At 45.0% G+C, this 22303-nt stretch overlaps 1 protein-coding gene across 4 annotated transcripts in view; it reads right to left on the bottom strand.

Annotated features, from left to right (window-relative positions):
• SOBP (sine oculis binding protein homolog) overlaps nt 1–22303 on the bottom strand; it is a 158729-nt gene that overhangs the window by 10769 nt on the left and 125657 nt on the right. For all 4 annotated transcript variants that reach the window (XM_079938675.1, XM_079938677.1, XM_079938674.1 and 1 more), the window contains one exon: nt 7163–9103. In XM_079938675.1, coding sequence (XP_079794801.1) covers nt 7166–9103 — 1938 coding nt within the window. In that variant the 3' untranslated portion in view covers nt 7163–7165. The remainder of the gene's footprint in view (nt 1–7162; nt 9104–22303) is intronic.

The raw sequence follows: 22303 nt of genomic DNA, 5'->3' as shown, positions 1-22303 counted from the left end.
CAAATGAGGGAGAGATATGCTTTTTAATTGCATTTTTTGGACATTAGGTCAATGTTTCATATCCAACGGGTCCATAATGTATGTTTCTCCCTTCTGTTCTTCTGTCGCATTCTTATTTCCCTTTTTACCCAAAACAAAACACAGCTTGCTATCGAAGAAAGACAACAAAGCAGAGGTTCAAAGGGGGAACTGATGAGACAGCCAGCGTTGCAGCCAACTGTCTGGATGGAATGAGGCCGGGGAGTGCCGGACAGCTTTGATTGACCCAGTCCTGACCCCACGCCCACGTGGAAAGGCAGTTCTGCTCTCGTGTTCCCTTCTCTCTATTCAGACTTGTGTGTTTGGTAAAATTGCACAAGCATGTTGTTGCTTATGGCCACAGCTCAGTCCTAGGAGCTCAGAGTTAAGGGATATCAGGAGCTACTTGAATGCTGTCAATTTAAGAATGTTTAGTACACTCAGGAGCTTTTTTTTTTTTTTTGCGGTAGGCGCGCCTCTCACTGTTGTGGCCTCTCCCGTTGCGGAGCACAGGCTCCGGACGCGCAGGCTCAGCGGCCATGGCTCACGGGCAGTAGCCGCTCCGCGGCATGTGGGATCTTCCCGGACCGGGGCACGAACCCGTGTCCCCTGCATCGGCAGGCGGACTCTCAACCACTGCGCCACCAGGGAAGCCCCACTCAGGAGCTTTCTAAAGCACAAAAGATGCTTTAAAAGTTTTGTTCTCATTGTCCTTTGCTTTTGCTCCGCTCATTTTCACTAGAATCTTTTAAATGACCCCCTTGAAATAATTTGTGTGCGTGCGTTTCCCCTCCTTGCTGATGGCTGCACATTCTCAATCCTGACCCCACCCTACTTTTTTCTCAAGCAGAATGCTGTGGAAATCCGTAAATCTAGAGAAGAGCTCTCTGTGGTTAGTATTGCAAGCTGGCATCTGAGATGGCATTTACTCCTTTTCCTTGAGAATGGGACCCTGTTAGATGATGGCAGTGCCAAATTGTTTATCTTTTAAACTAATTTATTTGTTTCTCTGAAATGAATTCCTTTTATGTTTTTGAGGCATTTGTAAAAAAAAAAAAAAGTTTACACATGCAGAATGCATTGCCTTAACATGCAGCCATGTATATTTAAACCAGCAACTGAAGGACACAAAATAATTCTGGGTGGGATAGGGTGAAGGAAAACAGGATGGCCACCCTCTGTCCCTTTGACACAATCTCTTCAACAAGAGAGTCTGGAAAAGGCAGAGTGTTGGTGGTGGATGGTGTTCTACTACATGAGGTAAGTGCTCCAGGCTGCAGTGGATTTTGGTCCTCAAACACCTCTGCCCCTCTGTGATGCTTGTCTGCATGAAGGTAGGTGTAAATGATTGAACCAGGATGCCCAGGAAGTCGCTCGAGCCAGCAAGGGAGTGATTCATTGGAAACCAGACAGGGAACTTATTTCTAGTGCCCTCCTGGGCAATGGCTTGTTAGTAGCTGGTTGAATGCTTTCACCTTTCCAAGCACACCCTCTCCAGGTGAAGAAGCATGCTAGGGAGCTAGGGGGCTTGGTAGAGCTCCAAGACATGGCCATGCCAATGCCCTGGTGTTTACTGATCTGTCCACTTCTCCGACTCAAGCCATTCTCCTCCCTTGGCCTCAACAGCAGGGTAGAAGGTTTTCCACTGAAGGACAGCATCTGCCTGTACAGCACAAACTTTGGAAGTCCAAGTGCTGGGGAAGTGTCTAGCTTGTTTCTTTCCTTGCTTCCCCTTTCTTCTTTCCCATAGGCACTCACAAGTTATAGTAACTTGAAGAAAAGTCTATCACCCTTTGCATTTTGTCACTAAGGCAATCTTATTGAGGCAAGGGTCCACAGCAAAAATTGTTAAAAATAAATTCCAAGTTTTAAGGGAAACTTACAATTAATTCAGCTTCCTCAGAGTAACAAGAAAAATTTCTGCTCAGGTATTGCTTGGTGATAATATAAAATAATCTTTCAGAGATGTAAGGCATACTTTTCCTGTAGCCAAAATCTATGGACTGCTCCTCCCAAGAAAACACCTCCGTGCACAAGCACATAAAGCTTTCCACAAAATTCCAGAGGGAATAGCTGAAGGCTATGCATGGACAAGTCTATGGAGACCAGCTCCGGGGAGCTGACACACAGATCGGGAGGTCTGTAGATCAGGGCCAGGACTCGCGCTGCACTGTCTGACCCTGAGGATCGTCGCTAAAGCTCGCGCACTAAGCACTTCTCTTCCCTCACCCTAGCCCCAGCCCTGCTGAAGATGGAAGGCTATGGCTACATCTGAAAGAACTAAATACCCGGTCACATATGTCATTTCCTATCCCATCATAATCTGATTGAAATAATATCTAAAGCCAGGTGCCTGCACATTAAAACCCTCCTTCAACCCCCTTCTCCTAAAGGTTAAAAGAGACCTGGCAACACTGAACGAGATGTGTCTAAGGCCAACCTTGACACTGTTCATCCAGAAAATTCTCCTCTGTGAGTCTCAAATGATCACAGCAAGCACTCTCTCAGGTCCTCACCACTCACACGTGCGCATGACGCAGGCCTGGCCGTTCCTCACTGCTGGCTCTCTGAATAACCTATACCTAGAGCTGGGCAGCCATCTGCATCCTGACAGACGGGCAGAACTTGAACATCAGGGATTACGTCACCAATGAACGTTTCCAATAACCAAGTATTAGAACATTAAAAATCTCAAGTCTGGCAGAGATCTGAGCACACCCTACTTGTACTGATTTCCTCCTCTCAGTCACAGTTTTTCCTCTTTTCCTTGCTTTCGTAGTCGGCACCCACAATCACATTTCAACTGCCTGGACTTGACTTTGCAGGCAGCCAATCCTCTCAAACTTCTCAGCTGGAGAAACCAAACTGGCAAAAAGTTACCTGCCACCTCCACCCTTGCGGCTTTCCTAATGAGGCGAGTCCCCTGCCCCCTTCTTGAAATAGTCCTTTCTGGGATTGTGACTCCGTGGCCAGACTAATAATTAAACTCTAAACTCCAAAAAGTCAAAACTACAGCCCCCCTTCTTTAGCTCTCCCAGAGAAAACAAAAAGGGGAAGGAACTCTTGCTGTTGAGGCTAGGGGAGCATCTCGGGATGGGGGCCGGGGACAAGACTGTTGGATTTTCTTTCTGGTTTTAAAAACACATAAGGAATTTGGGAGTCACAAAGGTGGCAAGTTCTTGGTCTTGCCGCTCCTCGGGAATGGAAAAAGTGAGGGTGAAAGGGTTACTCATGGTACACATTTTTTCCATTGATTATTTTACTTAAAGAGAAGATGTCATTTCCCTGGAAAATCAAGGAGGGGGGGATATTTTCTTTTGAATATCTTCAAACATTTGCAAATGGTTACTCTGAACTCCCCAATGTACCATAAACAAGTGTAAACTGTAGAAATTCAGAAAATGTACAAATACAAACAGCTATCCCCCAAGCTCAAAGGCAAAGACAAAGAAAGGAGTATTCCATTTATAAATGGAATTCTTTGTGGAGAGAACAGTTCGGGAAATGTTTATACATTGTTTCCCTTATTATTTGGGGGGATTTTTTTTTTCAGCTTACAGAAGCATCTTAAAAGTTGAAGATAAAAGGAAGTTTCCAACCTTTTAAAATCGTCGACTAAACTTAATTGGTTCTGCATCTAGGAAAATATCTGCTCATTTAAATCATTTGTAATCATATCAACAAACCAGAATGCATAAAGTCAGGTAACTGGGAACAGAATAACTTCAAAATGGAAAAAAGAAAACCCTGTGATTTGCCAAGAACTAGCAAAAATGATGACTTCTTTGAAGGTAACTGTAGCTGCCTGGATTACTGATTTCAAGACACAGTCTGCTTTGAATCTATTTTAAATGATTTTTAAAAATAGTAATACAGTATGAAAATGGTGGGCATAGTGAAAATGAAGAACCTAGACGAAAGTTACTGACAATGAGTCACCAACAAGCACAAGGAGAAATCACTCACCTGCGCCTCACCCACCACAACTCAGCCCAGGTTTGGTTTTGTTTTTTTAGTGCTTTCCCCTTTGGCTTTAACTTGTCACCAAACAGTGTTCACTGTCAGGGCACAAAAGCCATGCAGTTCTTTACTGAACAGATGCATTTCCAGTTTCCGTAACCATATGCATAGGCTGGGTTTCTGAAGGCACAGAAGAAAAACAGCACCACGTGTGCACAGAAAATCAGGAAGGGTCAGAGAACGTGAGTGAATTACGGCAGGTTGAGACTGTGCTGTGAGCTGACACGGAACTACAGAGGGCAAGAGGCAATGCGATTTAGTGGAGCAGAGGCGTTCTTCCCCCACCTTAAATCACTCACCTTGTCACCCCACTGTAGCTGGCAAAGCCTGAGAGTCTCTGGCTTTAGAGAAAAGCTGTAATTTCTTGCGGGACCCATCATAAAAAGAATTTTCCAATCTCAGGGGGATATGGGCAATTTCATCATTGCATCTTCTGAAAATGACTGAAGCCAGGTTAATATTTTTAGTAACGACTCTGGTCCACATACAAGACCCTAGCCTGACTCTTTATTCAGAAACATATATCATCCAAATAGCCATCATATATTTAATGCTTTTATATTCTTTTGACCCTATACTACTTATGGACTAGTGACACTCTTCCTGACCTGGTCACTTCTCCCTTGAGCAATGGTAGTAAAATCTTTCACCCTCTCGTTCTTCCTTTAATGTCATTTGAATGAGTGACACTAGAATGTGTTTAAAATTACAATTCCTGATGCTTTTCTGGCTTTCTAAAGGCCATCACTTTTTTTTTTTTTTTTTTTTTTTTTTGCGGTACGTGGGCCTCTCACTGTTGTGGCCTCTCCCATTGCGGAGCACAGGCTCCGGACGCGCAGGCTCAGCGGCCATGGCTCACGGGCCCAGCCGCTCCGCGGCATGTGGGATCTTCCCGGACCGGGGCACGAACCCGCGTCCCCTGCATCGGCAGGCGGACTCTCAACCACTGCGCCACCAGGGAAGCCCGCCATCACTTTTTTTTGTCCCACATCTTCCCATTACTCACTGCTTTGTCAACCAGATTAAATTACTCTGGTAGAGAAATCAGGGGCATTTTCAATTGAGGTGACTATGAGAAGGCTGAGACTGTCTTTGGAGAGCAGAACTTGCAGATATAAAATCGAGGATTGGTGAACTGATTTTTAGTATTCTGCTCCTACTGGCAAAGCCATCAGTGGAAAAGGAAGCCTCAGACTATGGTGGCTGAGAAACCCTTCTCACACCACCCAGTAAGGCCCCTTTCACTGGCTCTGAGCTTCCCAAGCAAACTCCTGGCTATAAGTGAGGTAGGTGCCCATGTAAATATGCTGACTTAGAGACAATGGTTTGGACACACCACATCAAGTGTTCTGGTCCACATCTATATTTCCTACCGTGGAGTAATGGGTTGGTATTCTAGGTTTTTCATTGTTGTTGCTGAAAAAAAAAAACTGAGCACGCTAAAAACAAACCAACAAACACCATCTAAACACTTAGAGAAGTTGGTAGGTAGGCTTGGTTTTTGTCTAGGAACTTTCCCCCAAGACAACTGAGGTGGATAAAAGAATTTTATCAAGTAGGGTAATAAAGGGACCAATTAACATATTCTCCTACAGTGGTTCAAAGAAAACGTAGCCCTGGAGTCAGACAGCCTACATTTGAATCTCAATGCTGCTTATTAACTTGGTAATCTTGGGCAAGTTACTTAATTTCTATGTCTTAGTTTCCTCATCGGTAAAATGAAGACAATAACAATAGCCAAATGGATCCTGACCCAAATAAATACTGAAAACCACTTAGAGAAGGACCTGCACATACCAACGTGAGCAACTGTTCTTCCTAGAAGGTCCACTTCTCCTACCCAGGCCTCCTTCCTCCCTGGTGTACATTTCCACCAGACTATAAGTGCCTTGAGGGCAGGCACTGCACCATATTCACCTTTGTAACCCCCAACTCCCGGAAAGAGCTGTGCATAAGTTATGTGCTCAGTAAATATTCATTTCCCTTCCTTTCCTCTCCATAAATAGTTGATAAACTTCAGCAGAACATTAGCCTGTTTGCTGTCCTTGTGGACAGAGGAGAGCGCTCAGGCTCTGGATCCAGCAGGCCTGAGTTGAATAGTGGTTCCCTCACTTACCAGCTCTGATTTGGGCAACATCTCCAAGCCTTATTTTCCTCCTTGGTAAGACGCAGACGATGCTTATTCCACCAGGATTGTTGGGAGGATCAAACAAATGAGGCCACATCTGGCTACAGTGGGCAGCCACGCAGGCTAGTTTCCCTCCCCCTTACTGAAATTCTGGACTCGTTATTTATGGTTCACTTGGTATTAAGCAGGATTCCGGACCCTCCCCTGCCAGAGGTCAGAGATGTGCGCTCTCACCCACTTTGGTGATGTTGCCCTTTTCCCTGTCAATGCCTCCCACTGCCTGGAGAGGTGAGCACCTCACCCACTGAGCTGATGAGCCCCAAAAGGGGAGAAAGCAAAGCTGGTCAGTGATGCTTGAGGCCCACCCCGGGAAATGCTGGTTGGTGACAAATGAAGGAAGAGACCCCGTGAACACGAGCTGCTCCAACACCCTACCAGGCAAATGGGGCTTCGTGGCCTGGGTTCAGTTGGCATAGCATGTAAGAAGGTTAGATTTTATTCTCATCGTGCAGATGGAATCCCCTGGTTATTGAGAACATTTGGTGAATTAGGACATTCTGCCAGTGACTCTACCAGCTCCAAGAAGTGGCTCAGCTTGCCTTTTAGCACAGTCCTGTAACCTCATGACTGAACATTTACCGGTCCCAAGTAATCTCTCCTTCCTCCCCACATCCTCTTCTACTTACAGGGATGAGCCTAATAATAAAAGTGTAATTAGTAGATAGTGTTTCAATGCAGGTTCAAGAATTGGCTTTATCCTTAAGTAAGTGACCCTGGGCATGGCACTTACATGCTGTGAGTCAGTTTCCTCATCTGTAAAATGGGAATGATGTTGGATCAAGATGATGATAGTGTGTGACCACACAAGGTGTACTGTAAAACACGTAAGGTAAAACCATGATTATCAATACAACTCTCTCGCGCGCCTCTGCCCTGTAAGAAGGAAGGAGGGGTGCGCTGACTCGTGTGGAGAAAAGCCCCAGTGTACATACAAACCTTTTACTTATTCTGATTTCTAATTCGGAGGCACCTCCTTTTGAGCGGAGGCTCCAGGTCCTCGGGCCCGGCGCTGAGCATGGGCGAGGAGATGATGCACGGCGCCATGGCAGTCTTCTCCGCGGGTTTTGGCACAGGCTGGATCACGCAGCCCGTCTTGGGCAGCATACGCAGAGCATACGCGTGGTCCTCGTCCGCGGGGTTATTAAGGTTCGGGTCTGACTTGTCGCCTCCCGCCAGGGCCTCCTCCCCCATCAGCTTTTTGGCCGCCTCCCCGTCCAGGTGGCAGTTGGAAGCACAGTTGTTCTCTTTGACGGACTCCAGCTCGCTCACCGCGGGCTCCTCCGGCGACAGCAGCTTCTTGGGGGGCGCGGGAGGCGGCGGCGGCTGGGGCTGCTCAGGCGGCGGCTCCGCGCCCTTGGCGCCCTCGGCGGCGCCGCCGCGCGTGCCGTTCACAATGACATTGCAGGCCGCGGCGGCCTCGGGGCCCGCGGGCGCGCCAGGGCCCGGGTCGCCGGCGGCGGGCGGGCTGCAGTGGCCATCCCTGCAGCCGCCGCAGGTCCTGCGCTCCGCGGCGCCCGGCTCGCGCTCCGCCTTGATGTGCGCGTGCAGCGCGCGGTGGATCACGTTGTGCAGCCGGGCCCGGTGGCCCACGGTCAGGTCGATGACGCCGTCCTGCGGGCCCTGCAGCACGCCGGGGAAGCCGAGCTGGCCGCCCGCGCCCGGGGGGCTGCCGGCGCGCCGCGTCAGGTCCACCACCTCGCTCCGGCCGTGCTCCGCGGGCGCCAAGCTCAGGGCCTGGCCGGAGCAGCCGGGCGGTGAGTCCGCGGACTTGGACGAGCCCTGCTTGGAGTCCCGGGGGGACAGGGAGTGTCCGCCAGGCTTGCCTCCTGCCGCCGAGGAGTCGCCGGGGGCGCTCGGAATGAAGTTCTCCCCGTTGCTGGAAAATCCGTTGGGGGGCTTGGAATCATTGATGTGAGGGATGGGAATAGGGATGGGGATGGGCACGGGCAGGGGCACGATCACGGGGTATGGCACGAGCAAGGTGGGGGGCGGCACCAGCGGGGCGAGCGACGGCAGCCCGAAATTCATCATCTGGGGCACGGGCATCGGGCCATTTGGCATCATGCTCACTGGCGGGAAGGGGAGACTCGGCAAGGGCGCGCCCGGAGGTGGCGGCGGTAGCAGACCCGGAGGGTTCCCGGGCATGGTCGGGGTGCTCGGGGGGTGGATATGGGGCGACAGCATGGGCCGGTGCATGGGACTGGAGGTGGGGCCCAGGTTCCTGGGGCCGCCGGGCGGGGGCCCGATGCCGGGGAGCATGGGGTTGGAGAGAGGGCTGTTAGGGTTGGAGGCGTGGTGCGGCGGGCCGCGAATGAAGGGCGGGCGGATCTGCTGCATGATCTGCTGTTCCATGAAGATGGGCAGCGGTACCGGGCCGCGGTTGGTCATCACCATGGGAGGGCTGCGAGGCGGGACGCCGAGGGGAGGCCCGATGCTAGCAGGTGGCTGGACGGAGACAGGAGGGATGTTTGGAGTCTCGCTAATGGGCATGGACTTGGGCACTGGCGTAGGGATTTTAGTAACAGAGCAGTTGGCAGTGTCAGATGGAGAGACGGTGGTGGACACCGATGGGCCAGGGCCCTGGCTTTGGCCAGCTGCAGCCGCCGGGGAGGGGGCCTTCCTGCGAGCATCTGTTAGAGGGATATTCCAAGAGTCTGGAGTGAGCAGCTGCACCCCAGTGCCTTCTGCTTTATTTTCCATGGGAGGGTGTAATGTGCTGCACAGCCCAGCTGGAAGATTGGCCTGTGTCTCTTTGTAGAAAATGTCCATTTTGTACTGATTGAGACATTTTGCACTGCAGAACTGAAGCCTTCTTTCCCCGTCCCCAAAATCCAGGTATTCTTTTGTGTGTCTTATGTGCTTACACCAGTCACATACCTACAACACAGTAATAAAGAAGAAAAAAGTAAGGTAAACAATTTCCTTTGGTAGCTAGCGTTTCATGTTTTACATGAAGGTTCTTCCGAACTTTATCATAATTTTTCAAACAGGCGGAAGTGTTTCCTTCTAAAAGGTACAATTCTTAAATGTTTGTAAAACAATTTCTCTTTGGAAGCCAGAATTGCTTTATAAATATGAACTCTTCAGAATAGCAATTACCACCATCTCCTATTTTAAAAAAAGAAAAAGAAACTGTGTTATCCCATTTAAGCATGACTTTAAGGTAGATCTAACAACAAAAAAAAAAAGAGTACATATACCTGCCCACATAGTTTCACTGGTCAAAGAGGCTCATTGTACATGCAAATCTAAATAGTTTTGGTGAGAAGAATTCTCCAGCAAGTTCAGTGGACTTTGAAATATAGACCCTTAAAATTCTCCTCATGCAAAGTCACTTTACACCATTGACTGTTGGATAATGCAGTTGGAAGGGGTGTGCTGTGTTAACCAATAACACATAGCACTGAACATCATTATGTCTGGCTTCCAAGGGGAAACTTGGAATTAGTCATGAAGTCGGTGTGAGGTTTAGCTATTCCCAACCTGTGATGTTGCAGCAAGCTAGAATTATTTTTTGAGCTGTTTGCCCACTCGCTCTCAGTAGTCAGAATTTTTGGTGACATTTCTTGGCAGGCAGTCTTATTTAACAACTTTTCAAACACCAAGAGAACGTTTTCCAAAAGTTTTTATGGCTTTTCCCCCCTTCAAATCTACTCCTGGCAAAAGAGAGACATCACCAAATTTATTTTAAAGTTGGGCTGCAGAACTAATTAAAGGCTGAGAGCTTTTCCCAACTGGAAATCACTAGACATCAAAGTTCAAAAAATAGTCATTCTCGGCTTCAGAACCCATTACTTTGGAGAAATTATTGTGATTTCATTAACACATTAATTTTGTAACACCATCAGCTCTCACAGATGGTGAAGACATGATCTACAATTCAAATACGACTCTTGTTTGCACAAATGTCTTTCCTTCATATGGCATTTTAAACAAGAATTAATACGAGTAATCTTGCCATAGCTATAAACAGATAAACAGATGTCAAAATTTTCAATGGTTCTTTCAGTGCCTTACTTTTTTGACTGAACATTACATACACAATCTTTTTTTCTTTTTCTTTCTTTCTTTCTTTTTTTTTTTTTTTTTTTTGGTCATTTCCTCAGCACTCAAGCCATACAGCAACAGAGGAAGAATTCTGAAACACAATGCGATGGTGAGTTCATTGAATTTGCTTCTCTCTTCAGTAAAGCCCTGGTTCCAATATTGCTCTAAATGGAACCTGTTTTTGTTGAGGAGAGAGTCTGTTGTTCTGTTGCTGGTGCATGTTGCTTTTTTTAACTATGGTAAACTGATAGCATTAAAAGATGATAAATTTTAATAATGATTGGTCACATAAACAATGCAAAAACAACATATGCTGGGCATTTGATTACTCATCTCATTGAACTCTCAGCTTTCCTAGACTGTAAACAGTGGTGGCATGCTACTATGTGATTGTGAGTATACACACTCGTGGCAGATGTAAGTCTGTTTGTGTAAATCCACTCTTTTCCTTCGCACTTTTATTCCCACTGATATCCGCAGGTGATATACTCGATGGTGTGAGATTGAATGACAAATACTTATTGGCACACATTAGCTTTTTGTTTAGTCTCATATGAAAATACCCTTTCAAAATGCTTGTTGCAAAAACAATAAAATCAATGCTAAGATACTCCTGCGTTTCACTACAGTGTTTCAAGTTTCTCCAGAATTAAGAGGTTTGTTTTTTTTTCATAGTTGAGATGTCTAATTTACAAATAAGCACAGAATTGCCTCTGATGAGAAGAGACACACAGAATCTATCAGACTCTCAAAATTCTCATCTAGATAAAGGTTAAAGAAACTAGTAGTGAAAACTTGATGCATGTAAGTTATTATTTTTAAAACCTGATCATTTTTAAAAAGTTAATGTATAATGACATGACATTTAAATTCCAATATGAAATAAAGCCACCTGATTCTGTTTCAATGTTAGGCATCGATAGCCTAAAATGTAAACTTTTAAGCTTGAAGTGAAGGATCAAATATAGCCTCTTTAATTATGAACTAAAAAAAATTATCAATGAATTAAGCTAATTTAAAAAAATACCAAATTTTCTGGCATATTTCTTTTGGATCGTATTTTTTAACCATAAGGGGAAAGAGTTTTCTGAAATCCTTAATTGGTCTTCAAATCGCCAGATTGAATTATTTGCCTCCAGAGGATTCCTCTGTTTCCTCAAGCTAAATAAATATTTTCACGTAGAGTCACAAAAAGTAACCTAAATATAACTTAAATGTTCTCCCTTCACTTTCAGTAATTCATTGACGAATAAGGAATGCTCACAGATCTATCCCAATTATCCAATGAGAATTCTCCACCACATTTTATCTATTTCACATAAAAAGAATTACAGACATCAAAGTTCGAAGCAAATTCTATTTCATCAAATTTTCCAGTTAAAGCAAAAGCCTAATGGTTACCCTACTTGATTTTCTGCAGCATCCCACGGTGTTTAGGTAATAGTGTGACAGTTTCTGACAATCTCGTTTTGGGTAAGGAGTGTGAATGTGAGTGTCTCCTTGTCTTGTTACATTTCAATTCCGAACACTAGTCTAAAAATACAATAAGGCAATCTTTCTGATGAAGCAAAAAATTATTTGGGGAAAAAACTGTCACTTAAGAAATAATGGATCATGTCTGTCTTACAGGACACATCGTCTAAGATTAGGTCAATGAATTTATGGCACAAATGGCTGTATCATGTGAAGCAATAAAATGCAGCACATCATTCATTCTACATCTAACTAATACACTTCTAGTAATTAAAGATTTCATCATAAGAGCCTGAGCTGATTACTTAAGATGTGGTAGTTAGGTGAAAATATATACTGTAGATCTTTCTCTTTAATAAAAGAACATTTGCATATCCATGAAATACACAGCATGTGTCTCATAAACTATGGTTTTTCTGAACTGTGGTGTTATGGGGTATTCTTCCCACCTTTTTTCCACAGACGGCTTTAATTTTTTTCAAACTTTTTGAGGCATTATTTTTTCCCTCATTATGCCAAGAAGTACCAAAATTCCTTCAGATATTTTAGAAGATAAAGACTAAGAAGTGCAGAGCTCAACTCACTGGGCTCTGGAATGATTTCCCCCTAATTCCACCCGGCTTTGTTTCTGTTGGAATCTGGCCTCTTTGGTTCCACTTCTCTCCCTAACAGGTCCCAGATTGGACGGAGCTGAGGCTGAAGCTGTTTAACGATGGCAATCTGGGGACCGAACAATCAGCTAATGCGAGGCTATTGAGCGAGACAGCTGAAATGCTTCGTATCACAAATACATAATGTATCACCGGGAAGACAAAAAGATCACAAAGGAGATAAACAAATGCATATTCCATTCAGCCCTATAACAGCAGTCCTCAAAAAGATTAAGTTTACCTTCCTGGGATGTGTCCAATTCTAAACAACAGAATGAACATTTCCTTTAGTCCATTTAGAGTATTTATATTTTGGTGGCTGGCTGCCAGGGTAGTACTTATAAGCTCAGTGGCCTGATGGATTCACTCCTTTCCTGTGAAATAAATGTGGCAACCTACACCGCTAAACTGCTCAAAAGACACTGCCTCAGCAGAAATATCACTTGCTCTTGATATAAGAAAACTGAAAGGCAGGACTTCTGGTTCCTATAACTCTTTCCATCTTGTATTTCCCCTGGAAAGAAAGAAAGCTATTCATGTTGGCAACTGAGCCTTTATATAAACGTCCAAAGTCAAAGCCAAAGTATGCCATGAGGTTACCCACATGGGCACGATATATACACTCTGCTGGGCTTAGAAGAAGATTCAGGTGATCAGGGAGGGAGACAGGGTTCCTAATTAACACACATTAATCAGCTGTCAGCTGTGGGAGTGAACTGCATCCTTCAATGGAACCCATCCACCGCTGCCTTCTGAGTGGTAACCTGGCATCAGGCGATATTTCATTAAGAAACTCTTTTGCTGAAATCTTTCTTATCTGGGCAAAGGCATTTGCAGCAATGGAACAGTAAAAAGATATTAGCAATCTCTTGAATGCCATCAACAATCTGAAAAACAAAATCTTCGCGTGCTCCTGACTTTTCACGAACACAGCACCCATGTAACAGCTCAGAAGTTGTAGCCCCTTAACCAAAATTGGAGCTTGCCATAAGAGGCTGGTTCTTTAGATCTTGGCCTGTTAAATATGGCATTGATCTTGCGGTCCAGGTCACCTCAAAAAATCATGAGCTCACCTAAGAGTGAAGCAAAGGAGGCTGGAGAGACATGGACAGGGGTGATCAGTGTTTTGAAGGGTTTGGGTCTGCCTCACCTATAGACAGTCACCTCATAGCATGAATTGAGGGCCTCAGACTGATCCCACCTGAATACTTGCTTCCAGCTCGACCCTGCAGTCCCATGGCCCCAGCATCAACTGTTCCTTTGGGTTTAGACTCTGCCTCCATCAGGGCCCTAATTCGGTGCACTTGGGCAGCAAAGGATGCTATAGAAATCACATCTGACTTGGAATCAGAAGATGTGGGTGTGAGTCAGGGCTCCATCATTCTCTCTTATGAAAATCTCAGCTTCAGTTTCTTCCTCTGTGAAAGGGAGCTAATATAGTAGTAGCAAGCAACACTGGTGTGCTGGGCCTAACAGTAACCTTGTTGCAGAGAATTTTTTCAGTTCCTAGCCTGCCTCCCTCGTGGTTGCTGATTTCCCAGGAACATTCCACAGGTTTAAGTTCAGTTTAACTTAATAGGAGGATGTTTTTCTGGCAGTGTGAGGAGGAAAAGGGAGGTTTTCATCTAGGCTTTCCTAGGAGTCTGCGTGTCTTTGAGACATGGACAAACACATGCTGAACCTCACAGACTCCAGCCCCCATCCTGCATCCTGCCATCCCAGGGGTGACAGAGGGACTGTCTGCAGTGACAAGGAGCCGGATGACAGGCCTATGGACATCCCAGCTGCCCACCATCCTGGGAAGGCTCTTTTCAGCTCCTGGGGAGCCCACTTTTTCCAAGGCCAGTCACTCTCTAATTCAGGTGAAAGCTTGATAAAGCAGCATGGCTGCTTGGAAATGAGGGTTAGAACCATTAAGATGAATAATTCCTCTTAGGCTCAACTGCTGTTTGAACAGTGGAAGCCATAAACTGTACTATTCATGTTTTATTAAAAAACAGAGCTGATGAACGATCTGCTTGACTCATTACATGGCAGATCTATCTTCCAAAGGAAGGGCCAGAAGCCACAGTATCACATGCCTTGAAGACAGGCTGACCCATGCCCGGCGTGGCAGAATGCGTGTGAGGGCGAGTCCCCACAGAGCGGTGCACCAAACTCTGATGGGGGGACTGAGTTCACCATTCCAAGTTTCCTTGCAAAGTTGGGTTACAGTGAAGGAAGGAAAAAGATGACCTAGCCTTAGACGTGCACAGCTACACAGAAATCAGGAGTGGGATTTAGAATGAGCAAGGGCTGTTTTTTTTTTTTTAGAGCCAATTCATGGAGAAGTTCATTTGCAAAATAAACTTTCTGCAGGTTTAGATTCCAATGTGATGATGTTTGCTACATGGTTCCTTTTGTTTAAGGGTCTTATTTGGTTTTTTGTTTTGTTTTGCAGTTCGGCTTCTCTCTCTCTCTCTCTCTCTCTCTCTCTCTCTCTCTCTCTCTCTCTCTCCTCTCACATAGGATTTGGAACTCAAGGAGAGACTAACGAGCATCTTTGTTAGAATTGAACATCTCATTAGAAAGCTGCCCTGTAGGAACTTTATACCATGACTCAAGTACTACTTATAGGTTAAGCTGGATTTCAGAAACCTTGGGCCAGGTCACCAGGGTAGATCCTTCTCTTTCACACGTGCCATGAGCTCTGAAATGCAGAGCAGAGATGGGCTTGGTTTCCAGAATTTCAATGAGTGTTGACAAATGGCTCCTTACTGACCCAGGTCTCTGTTTCTACAGCCAAAGCAAGAGATGGAGTCCTGGACTGTATTCCATGACCGAGGCTCCATCCTCAGAGCCAAACACATGACTCAGAAGAAGGTGACGTTTCCCTTTGTTCTGACATATTCGGTCGCCTAAGTGTGTTAGTATCATCACAAAACTCTCCACTTCATTTAATACATGGATTAAATGCAGCTGGATACATGCAGCTCACCTCTTCTTAACACAGGTCACCCAGACGGAAACTGAAAAATTCAAACATTGGAAAATCTGATCCACCTGAGGCCAAACGTTTGCCGCTCTGTTTTCCAGTTCTGTGGCCGTGAAAGGCCACAGGGGTAGCCCAGGAGATCTCAGAGCAATGAAAGTTGGCCCTGAAGGATACCTCAGAGATCATCTAGTCCACTCCTCCAGCCTCCAGCTCCTGGTGGGGCAGGGGCTTAACCACGCTGAGCCACAGGCGCTCAGCTGTAAACTGAGATCGTCCATAGTGACGCATTGCCCAGGAAACACGTGAGGAAGAAAGAACCAGCAAGTGATTGCAGACATGGAAAACGTGCCCCATAAAAGCAGAGAGCCATGTCCTACCCCATCCCCCATTGAAATGCTGCTGCCAGGCCCCATGGCTCGATTTTCTCTCCTTTTTCTCAACTCCAGGTATTCTGTGACCTGCCTGAAAATTTTGCCATGACATAATCCAATTTATTCATTCATTGAGGGCCCACCTTGTGTCAGGCACTGAGCTAGGAACCAGGGATAGGAGTTAAGTAAGATGCATCCCCTGCCCTCATACAGCTTAGCATCTACAGCAGGAAACAGGAGGCCTGCACGGTTTTGTTTTGTTTTTACTGAATCCTCTTTGCTTCAAACTGAAGCTTGAGAAAAACTGAGCTTCTCTTTGTAATGTTTTTATTTTTTTTAAAGTAAGTACTGAGCTGTGCTCAAGAAGGCACTGAACTGTGAAACAATGGGAAAGATTCAGCACCTGCCCTCAAGAAACTCAAAATCTGTCTATTAACAGTCATGGGAGAAATCTGCACGCACTTCCTCTCCCCAGATTTCTTCTAAATGCAACGAACAGTTTCTAACTAAAAAATAGTCTTAATATTTTACTCTCTCAATATCTAACCTCCCTTTGCTCTGCTAACCCTGTGACTCCTCTTTTTTCAAATGTATATCTGAATTTTTTTTCACATGTATATTTACGTTGGTTATTGTAACTCTCCCTGTTTTCCAAATAGATATCTGAATCTCTTTTCAAATGTGCCTTTGATCTCCTTTATCTTTACTTGCTGTTTTCTAAATGCATACTTGAATATTTGAAGTTTCATTATGTGTGACTGTAAGAGCCCACTCTCTGTCTGAAAAAACTGTGGGGAGGGACCTTGGGTTGCACCTGTGTATAAAGGGAGCGCCACCAAAGTGATGTGTTGAGAAGTGAAGTGTACTAATTATCTGGCTTCTTTTTATCTGTGGTCACTCACCTCATTTCTTCCTTCACACAGGCTTTTTAGAAAATGGCAAAAATGATATTTCAAAACACATGGCTTTAATTCCACAACACAGCTAATCGCACATCAATAATAGGACTTTTTGGAAGGACTGCTATTATGATCTGTGATATTTGAAACAGTCTCTTTTTTTCTAGGGGTTTTATTTGAATCTGCCTCCCAGCCCCCTCATCCACCCAGGCTGTGTCTTGGCATCAGCGATGAGAAGCAGCACTGAAATGCCACAGGACCAAGGCTGTGTGTGTGCAGGTGGTCCAGGTCAAGGGCACTGCTAGGCGGAATTCACGGCTCCTCTGGCAGTTCTGCTCCTCAGCTGCCTCTCTGGCTGCTTCTCAAAGGCTCGCAGCTGCTCCTAGTGAGTCTCATTTATTTACCAACTATATACTGATTGCTTGAAATCTGCCAGACACCTGGCAAAGGGCTTTACCTGCAATGCTTCATTCAATCCCCTTTTAGCAGTCTTGAACGTTTCTGTGCTCCTGGATTCCAGACTGAACCAGATCCTACCTGTGGATGCCAGGATTGCCCCACTTCAGCCCCTGGTGTCCATTGCTGCCCAGTCCTCAAATCTCTCCAGGACACTCCATTGAAAATTATGGCTTTTATTACAGTGCCTACTGGAAGCCCCAATTTGATGTAATAATAATAGATTATACGAGTTAACAATAGCTTGCATTATTTAAGCACTAGTAACCATGCTAAGCATGTTACGTGGATTACCTCTTTTAATCTCCACAAGTACCTTACCATATAGATAACTGGGGTTTAAATAACTTGTCCAAGATTCCCTATGCAGATAAGAGATGGCAGATCCAGATTCTAACTTAGATGTGTGTGGCTTCAAAGCCCGGACTGCCCCACTATCTCAAGGACTTTGGCATTTTCCTTTAAAACTACAGAAGTTTTACTGATGACTGACTAATACAGGCACACCTCCCTTGTTAGCACTTCTCAGATACTGTGTTTTTTACAAGTTGAAGGTTGGTGGCAACCCTACATTGAACAAGTCTATCAGTGAGCAATGGTATTTGCTCACTTTGTGTCTCTGTGTCACATTGTGGTAATTCTCACAATATTTCTAACTTTTTCATCATTTTGTGTTTGTTATGGTGATCTGTCATCAGTGATTTTTGATGTTCCTCTTGCAAAAAGATTAAAGCTAGCATTTTTCAGCAATAAAGTATTTTGTAATTAAGGTATGTACATTACTTTAGACATAGTGCTACTGCACACTTAGACTACAGCATGGTTTAAACATAACTTTTATATGTAGTGGGAAACCAAAAAATTCATGTGACTCCCTTTACTAGGGATATTTGCTTTTATTTCCAGTGGCTTGAAACCAAATCCATAATATCTCCGAGGTACGTCTGTATTTGATAATAGCTTTGTTTTGAAATTTCAGAATTACAGACATTTAGATCTCTAAGGAACTTCATGGGTCAAGCCCAACCTATCTCCCCCAGCAAACGTGGGTTTACTTCTACACAGATGGTCTTCTAGGTGCCCCTCATCTTCCTACGACAGGAAGACCATCCTGATCCATCCACACAGCCAAAGAGTGAATCCCACAAAGACGATCTCTCTAAAGAGGGTTGCAACATAGTGCAGAGTCCTGCGCAGCCTGCTTTGTTGTCGGACAGCTTTGAGTGTCAGAAAGTTTAACCATTCAATGTTCCCTGTCACTTCCACCCATTGACAGTAGTTCTGTTCCCCAGGGTCTCTCAGCACAGGTCAATTCCTCTTCCAAAGCTCAGCCTTTCAAATACTTAAAAAGAGCCATCATATTTTCCCCAGATTTTTATTTTTAAACCTCCCCAGTTCCTGCACCCATTCCTCAGGGACAAGTTCCCAGAGCCCTCCTATCCTGTCTGTCCTCCTGTGTCTTTTACCCAGGCATATACTTCACCTCGGTAATGTCCCTCTTAGAGGGTGGAGTCCAGAACAGAACGCATCAGCCTGACCAGCATCGAGTCCGGAGAACTCTCCCCTCCCTCACATGGAACACAGTCGCTCCACTAATGCCACCCTAGAACACATGTGCTTTTTCAGCAGTCGTATCCCGCGGTTAGGTATTGCTTTTTCAAAACAAACATTTATTGAATGTCAGTTATGTACTAAGCCTGAAGCTTTCACTGATCTCCTTTAATTCTGACAACAAACTTGTAAAGGAGCTACTGTTTTTCCCATTTTGCTTGAAGATAAGAAAACAAATGTTCAAAGAAATGATGTGGTTTCCCTAAGGTCTCAGCCTACAAATAATGGAGCCAGGATCCAGATCAGAACTTCCGACCCATCATTTTTTCACTCTGACACGCTGCATGCTGCACTCTGAGTTTCTGGTCAACCAAAACCTTTTTCTCTAAAGTGCTTATCAACCACTTGTTTAATGATATATTCAAGGCCTTTTGAGGGTAAGCCATCAAGCCTACTGGTCTAGAGTTTCAGAAATCAGAAACCCTTTCCCAATTTTGAAATTTTAGTCCATTTCTGTCTTTTTGAAACCTCTTCCATTCATCATGATAGAATAAAGATTATCCCAAAGTAAATATGAAATTATCCTCAAATTCCCTCCAAGCGGCAGGGAGAGCTAAATGTGGTGAGTGTAGCAGGTGCTCTCTGCCTATCTCTTTGCCCCCAACGCGGGATTCATAGTTTTCTTTAGGGTTTCTGTTACCCTTTCCAGTATAAAGCGCATTCTCTTTATGGAGACAATGGGAAAGAAAAAAACAAATAAAAGTTGCCCATCCTTGTCTTCTCACCCTCTTTTGTTAAACATTACACCATTTGCTCTAAACACTGAGCTCTCCAATTCTGCTTCTTGCTCCTTCCATGAGCATAGCCCTAATAGCTCCTTTTATTACCTTGGGCAGTTCCCCCAAGCGTTTACCCCTTCATGCACCCTTGCCTTCCTGACACAATATTCATTTTCTGAATTTCCCACCCTCCATTTTGCCCTCCCCACCCCCACAAACTACACTGAGCCTCTGATTTGGGGAACAAATCAACCTTCCTTGGATTAAAAATGTCTGCTTATCCCAATTCTAGGGAACAGGGTTGATCACATCCATGCACATTCCAAGATGGTTGGGTCAATTCTTTCCATCCACACACCAAGCTGCTCTCCCCTGTATTAATCAATATGGTGGTCAAAGTAGGATTCCTCTCACAGCTTCTCCACCTTCTCAGAACTATGCACAAGGCATGGGAAGGAGGATCAATCGCTCTGTTTCTAACAGAATGGTATCCTTAGCAGATGTCTAGGTAAATGGCCCCATACCTTGCTTAATTGCTAATTAATCTATTTTCAATATCTACTTCATATTTTGTACTCAATTACCGCCCCCCAAGTAATTCTTTTGATGTTTCCTTTTATTTTCTTAAAATTCCCACCTTGCATTTCCCCTCAGGTGCATGGATTGCCATACAAGGATATATTTTCCAGAATTTTACCCACCTACTAGGTATGTTGGTGGGATGTGGTGTTTTACATTTTAATTCTATATGTCATCTCTCATCTAGGCATTAACCCCCCTCCAAGTCTCAGTGGCATCTCCAAGATCGCTTTTATCTTTTTGGGCCCACAATCCAGGGTAACTTGGTCCTTCCCACTCTTTGCATTGGTAGAGAGATGTCAGAAGCCATTGTTTGTTCCTACTTGTGACTTTATTTACTCTTAAAAGGGACTGGCCCCCCTTTTTCATTATCCCATCTCCTCCTGTGTCATATCTGCTGCCTTCACTGGGTCCAGTTTTACAGGTTTAAAACAGAGCCAACTGGTTTACCTAAACTCTTATTTACTCATTCTTTTATTAAATCTCAGTTATTAAAAACAAAGAGGAAATTCACTACTATGAAATTTCCTATGATGCGTACTTCAAAGTCAAAAGCACACCACAAAAATAAAACCCAGAAACCCAAATCAGCAAAACACTTGACCCCCATATTCTCTCCACTGTGTTTCCAAGGGCTTGTAGAGTGTTTGACAGTAACATAATTGCAATAATGAGGAGACTTGCCAGCCAGGTTGTGGTCTGAAGCTCGCGGATGTTTTAGCCCTAGGCTCAGCTTCAGGCCAGCACCAGTCGCCCGGGCCAGAGTCACCAATGGAATCCCTTATGCTCAGTTACACACAAATGTGACATTTACGGCATCTGGTGCACAGTGCTACCAATTCAAAAGGCCCAGAGTTCTGGGCTCACGAACTTGGGGAAAAGAAATAATTTAGGCTATCTGCTGTCTTTTTAGTTAATTAAAACCAGTGTGAGAGCACCTACTTAGTGACAGTTTCTTAGGTATCTGTGAGGGATATGCTGGACTGCTTCCAACTTCAGATCCCCATGTTGGTTCCTTTGTCTCTGAAAAACTTCCTGGATGTTTGTGGACCCTAGGTTCGCCTAGTTCTCTTCCATCTTTGTTCCATGAATGCAGCCACCCTGCTGAGCTAACTACTTAACTGAAAGCCAACCCTCCACTAATGCTAGATTCTCCACTGAGCATCCCTCTCACGATTCCATCCTCATAAGTAAATCCTGGGTTAGCTCAAGCCAATCTCCCCATCCAGGCTGAATGTCTGAAGTGCTAAATGGTATGAAGCAAGACAACTTGCGACAAAGATATGTGAATTCATATATGTTTATAAACACATCTGTTATTTCTACAACTCCTTTCTTCCAGTAAATTCAAGTAGTGCAAAAGACACTATCACAATACCACTCACCAGAAGTCTGTGAAGAGATCAGCAGGCAGGTAACAGACCTTATTTTAGAGACAAGGAAATTAAGACTAGCAACAATTATATATCCGTTATCAGTATTTGGGTAAAAGCCCCCATCTCAGAACCCGTATATGACTGACTACATCATTCTTTGGTCTCCTCTGAAGAAAGGAAATGAAATGGAAAAGGATCCTACCATTTGACCCACTGTACAACTGGACTGTTGGCTCCTAGGTGAACAGAGAAATGAGTATGGTGCACTGCCTAATCCAAATAGCCTGTACAATGGACCTCAGATCTGGTACGATACAGAAGAAGGGTATATGAGGGGATAATCGAAATATGTGAGGCTGAGCCTCTCTTCTAGTGCTTAGTATCTAAGAGTGAAAGAACAGGCGTCGCTGGATATATTGTGTTATATCAAGGCATGCCTTTGGTATGGACTGGACGTACAGAAGTGGGGAGGAACAGGAAAAGGGAGAACGAGGAGAAGAAAAACAAAACTGTGTAGGAGCTACCAGTGTATCAGAACAGAAGCCATTAGGCACTGAGTGCCTGCTATGGCCACTGTCCGCTGCTGTCCTGCCCTTAGCAGACCGGACTCGAGGGTACCTCAAGACCTGGGGCGGGGACTCTGCCTAACAGGGACGGAGCAATTCAGCAAGCCAATCAGGTTTTCTTCTCTGGTGAGCTGGGAATCAAGATGACCTCAAGAGACTGAGTAGTGGTGGGAAGAGTGGCCGTGGGCAGAAAGCCAGAGGACCACAGAGGACAGGCAGTAAGCAGAAGCGCGGGGGCAGCACAGGTGGTGAGGCCGAGTGGAGAGGAGAGGGCTGGAAGTGGCAGGACTGGAAGTCACGCGGCAGGAGTTGCAAGTCCTCCGAGGCCGTGTGCTAGAGCAGGAAGCAATGGTGCC

Source organism: Stenella coeruleoalba (genome assembly GCF_951394435.1).
Source record: "Stenella coeruleoalba genome assembly, chromosome: 12".
NCBI classification, from domain to species: domain Eukaryota; kingdom Metazoa; phylum Chordata; class Mammalia; order Artiodactyla; family Delphinidae; genus Stenella; species Stenella coeruleoalba.
The sequence above is the reverse complement of the archived record's forward strand: the minus strand, read 5'-3'. Positions and strand labels throughout refer to the sequence as shown.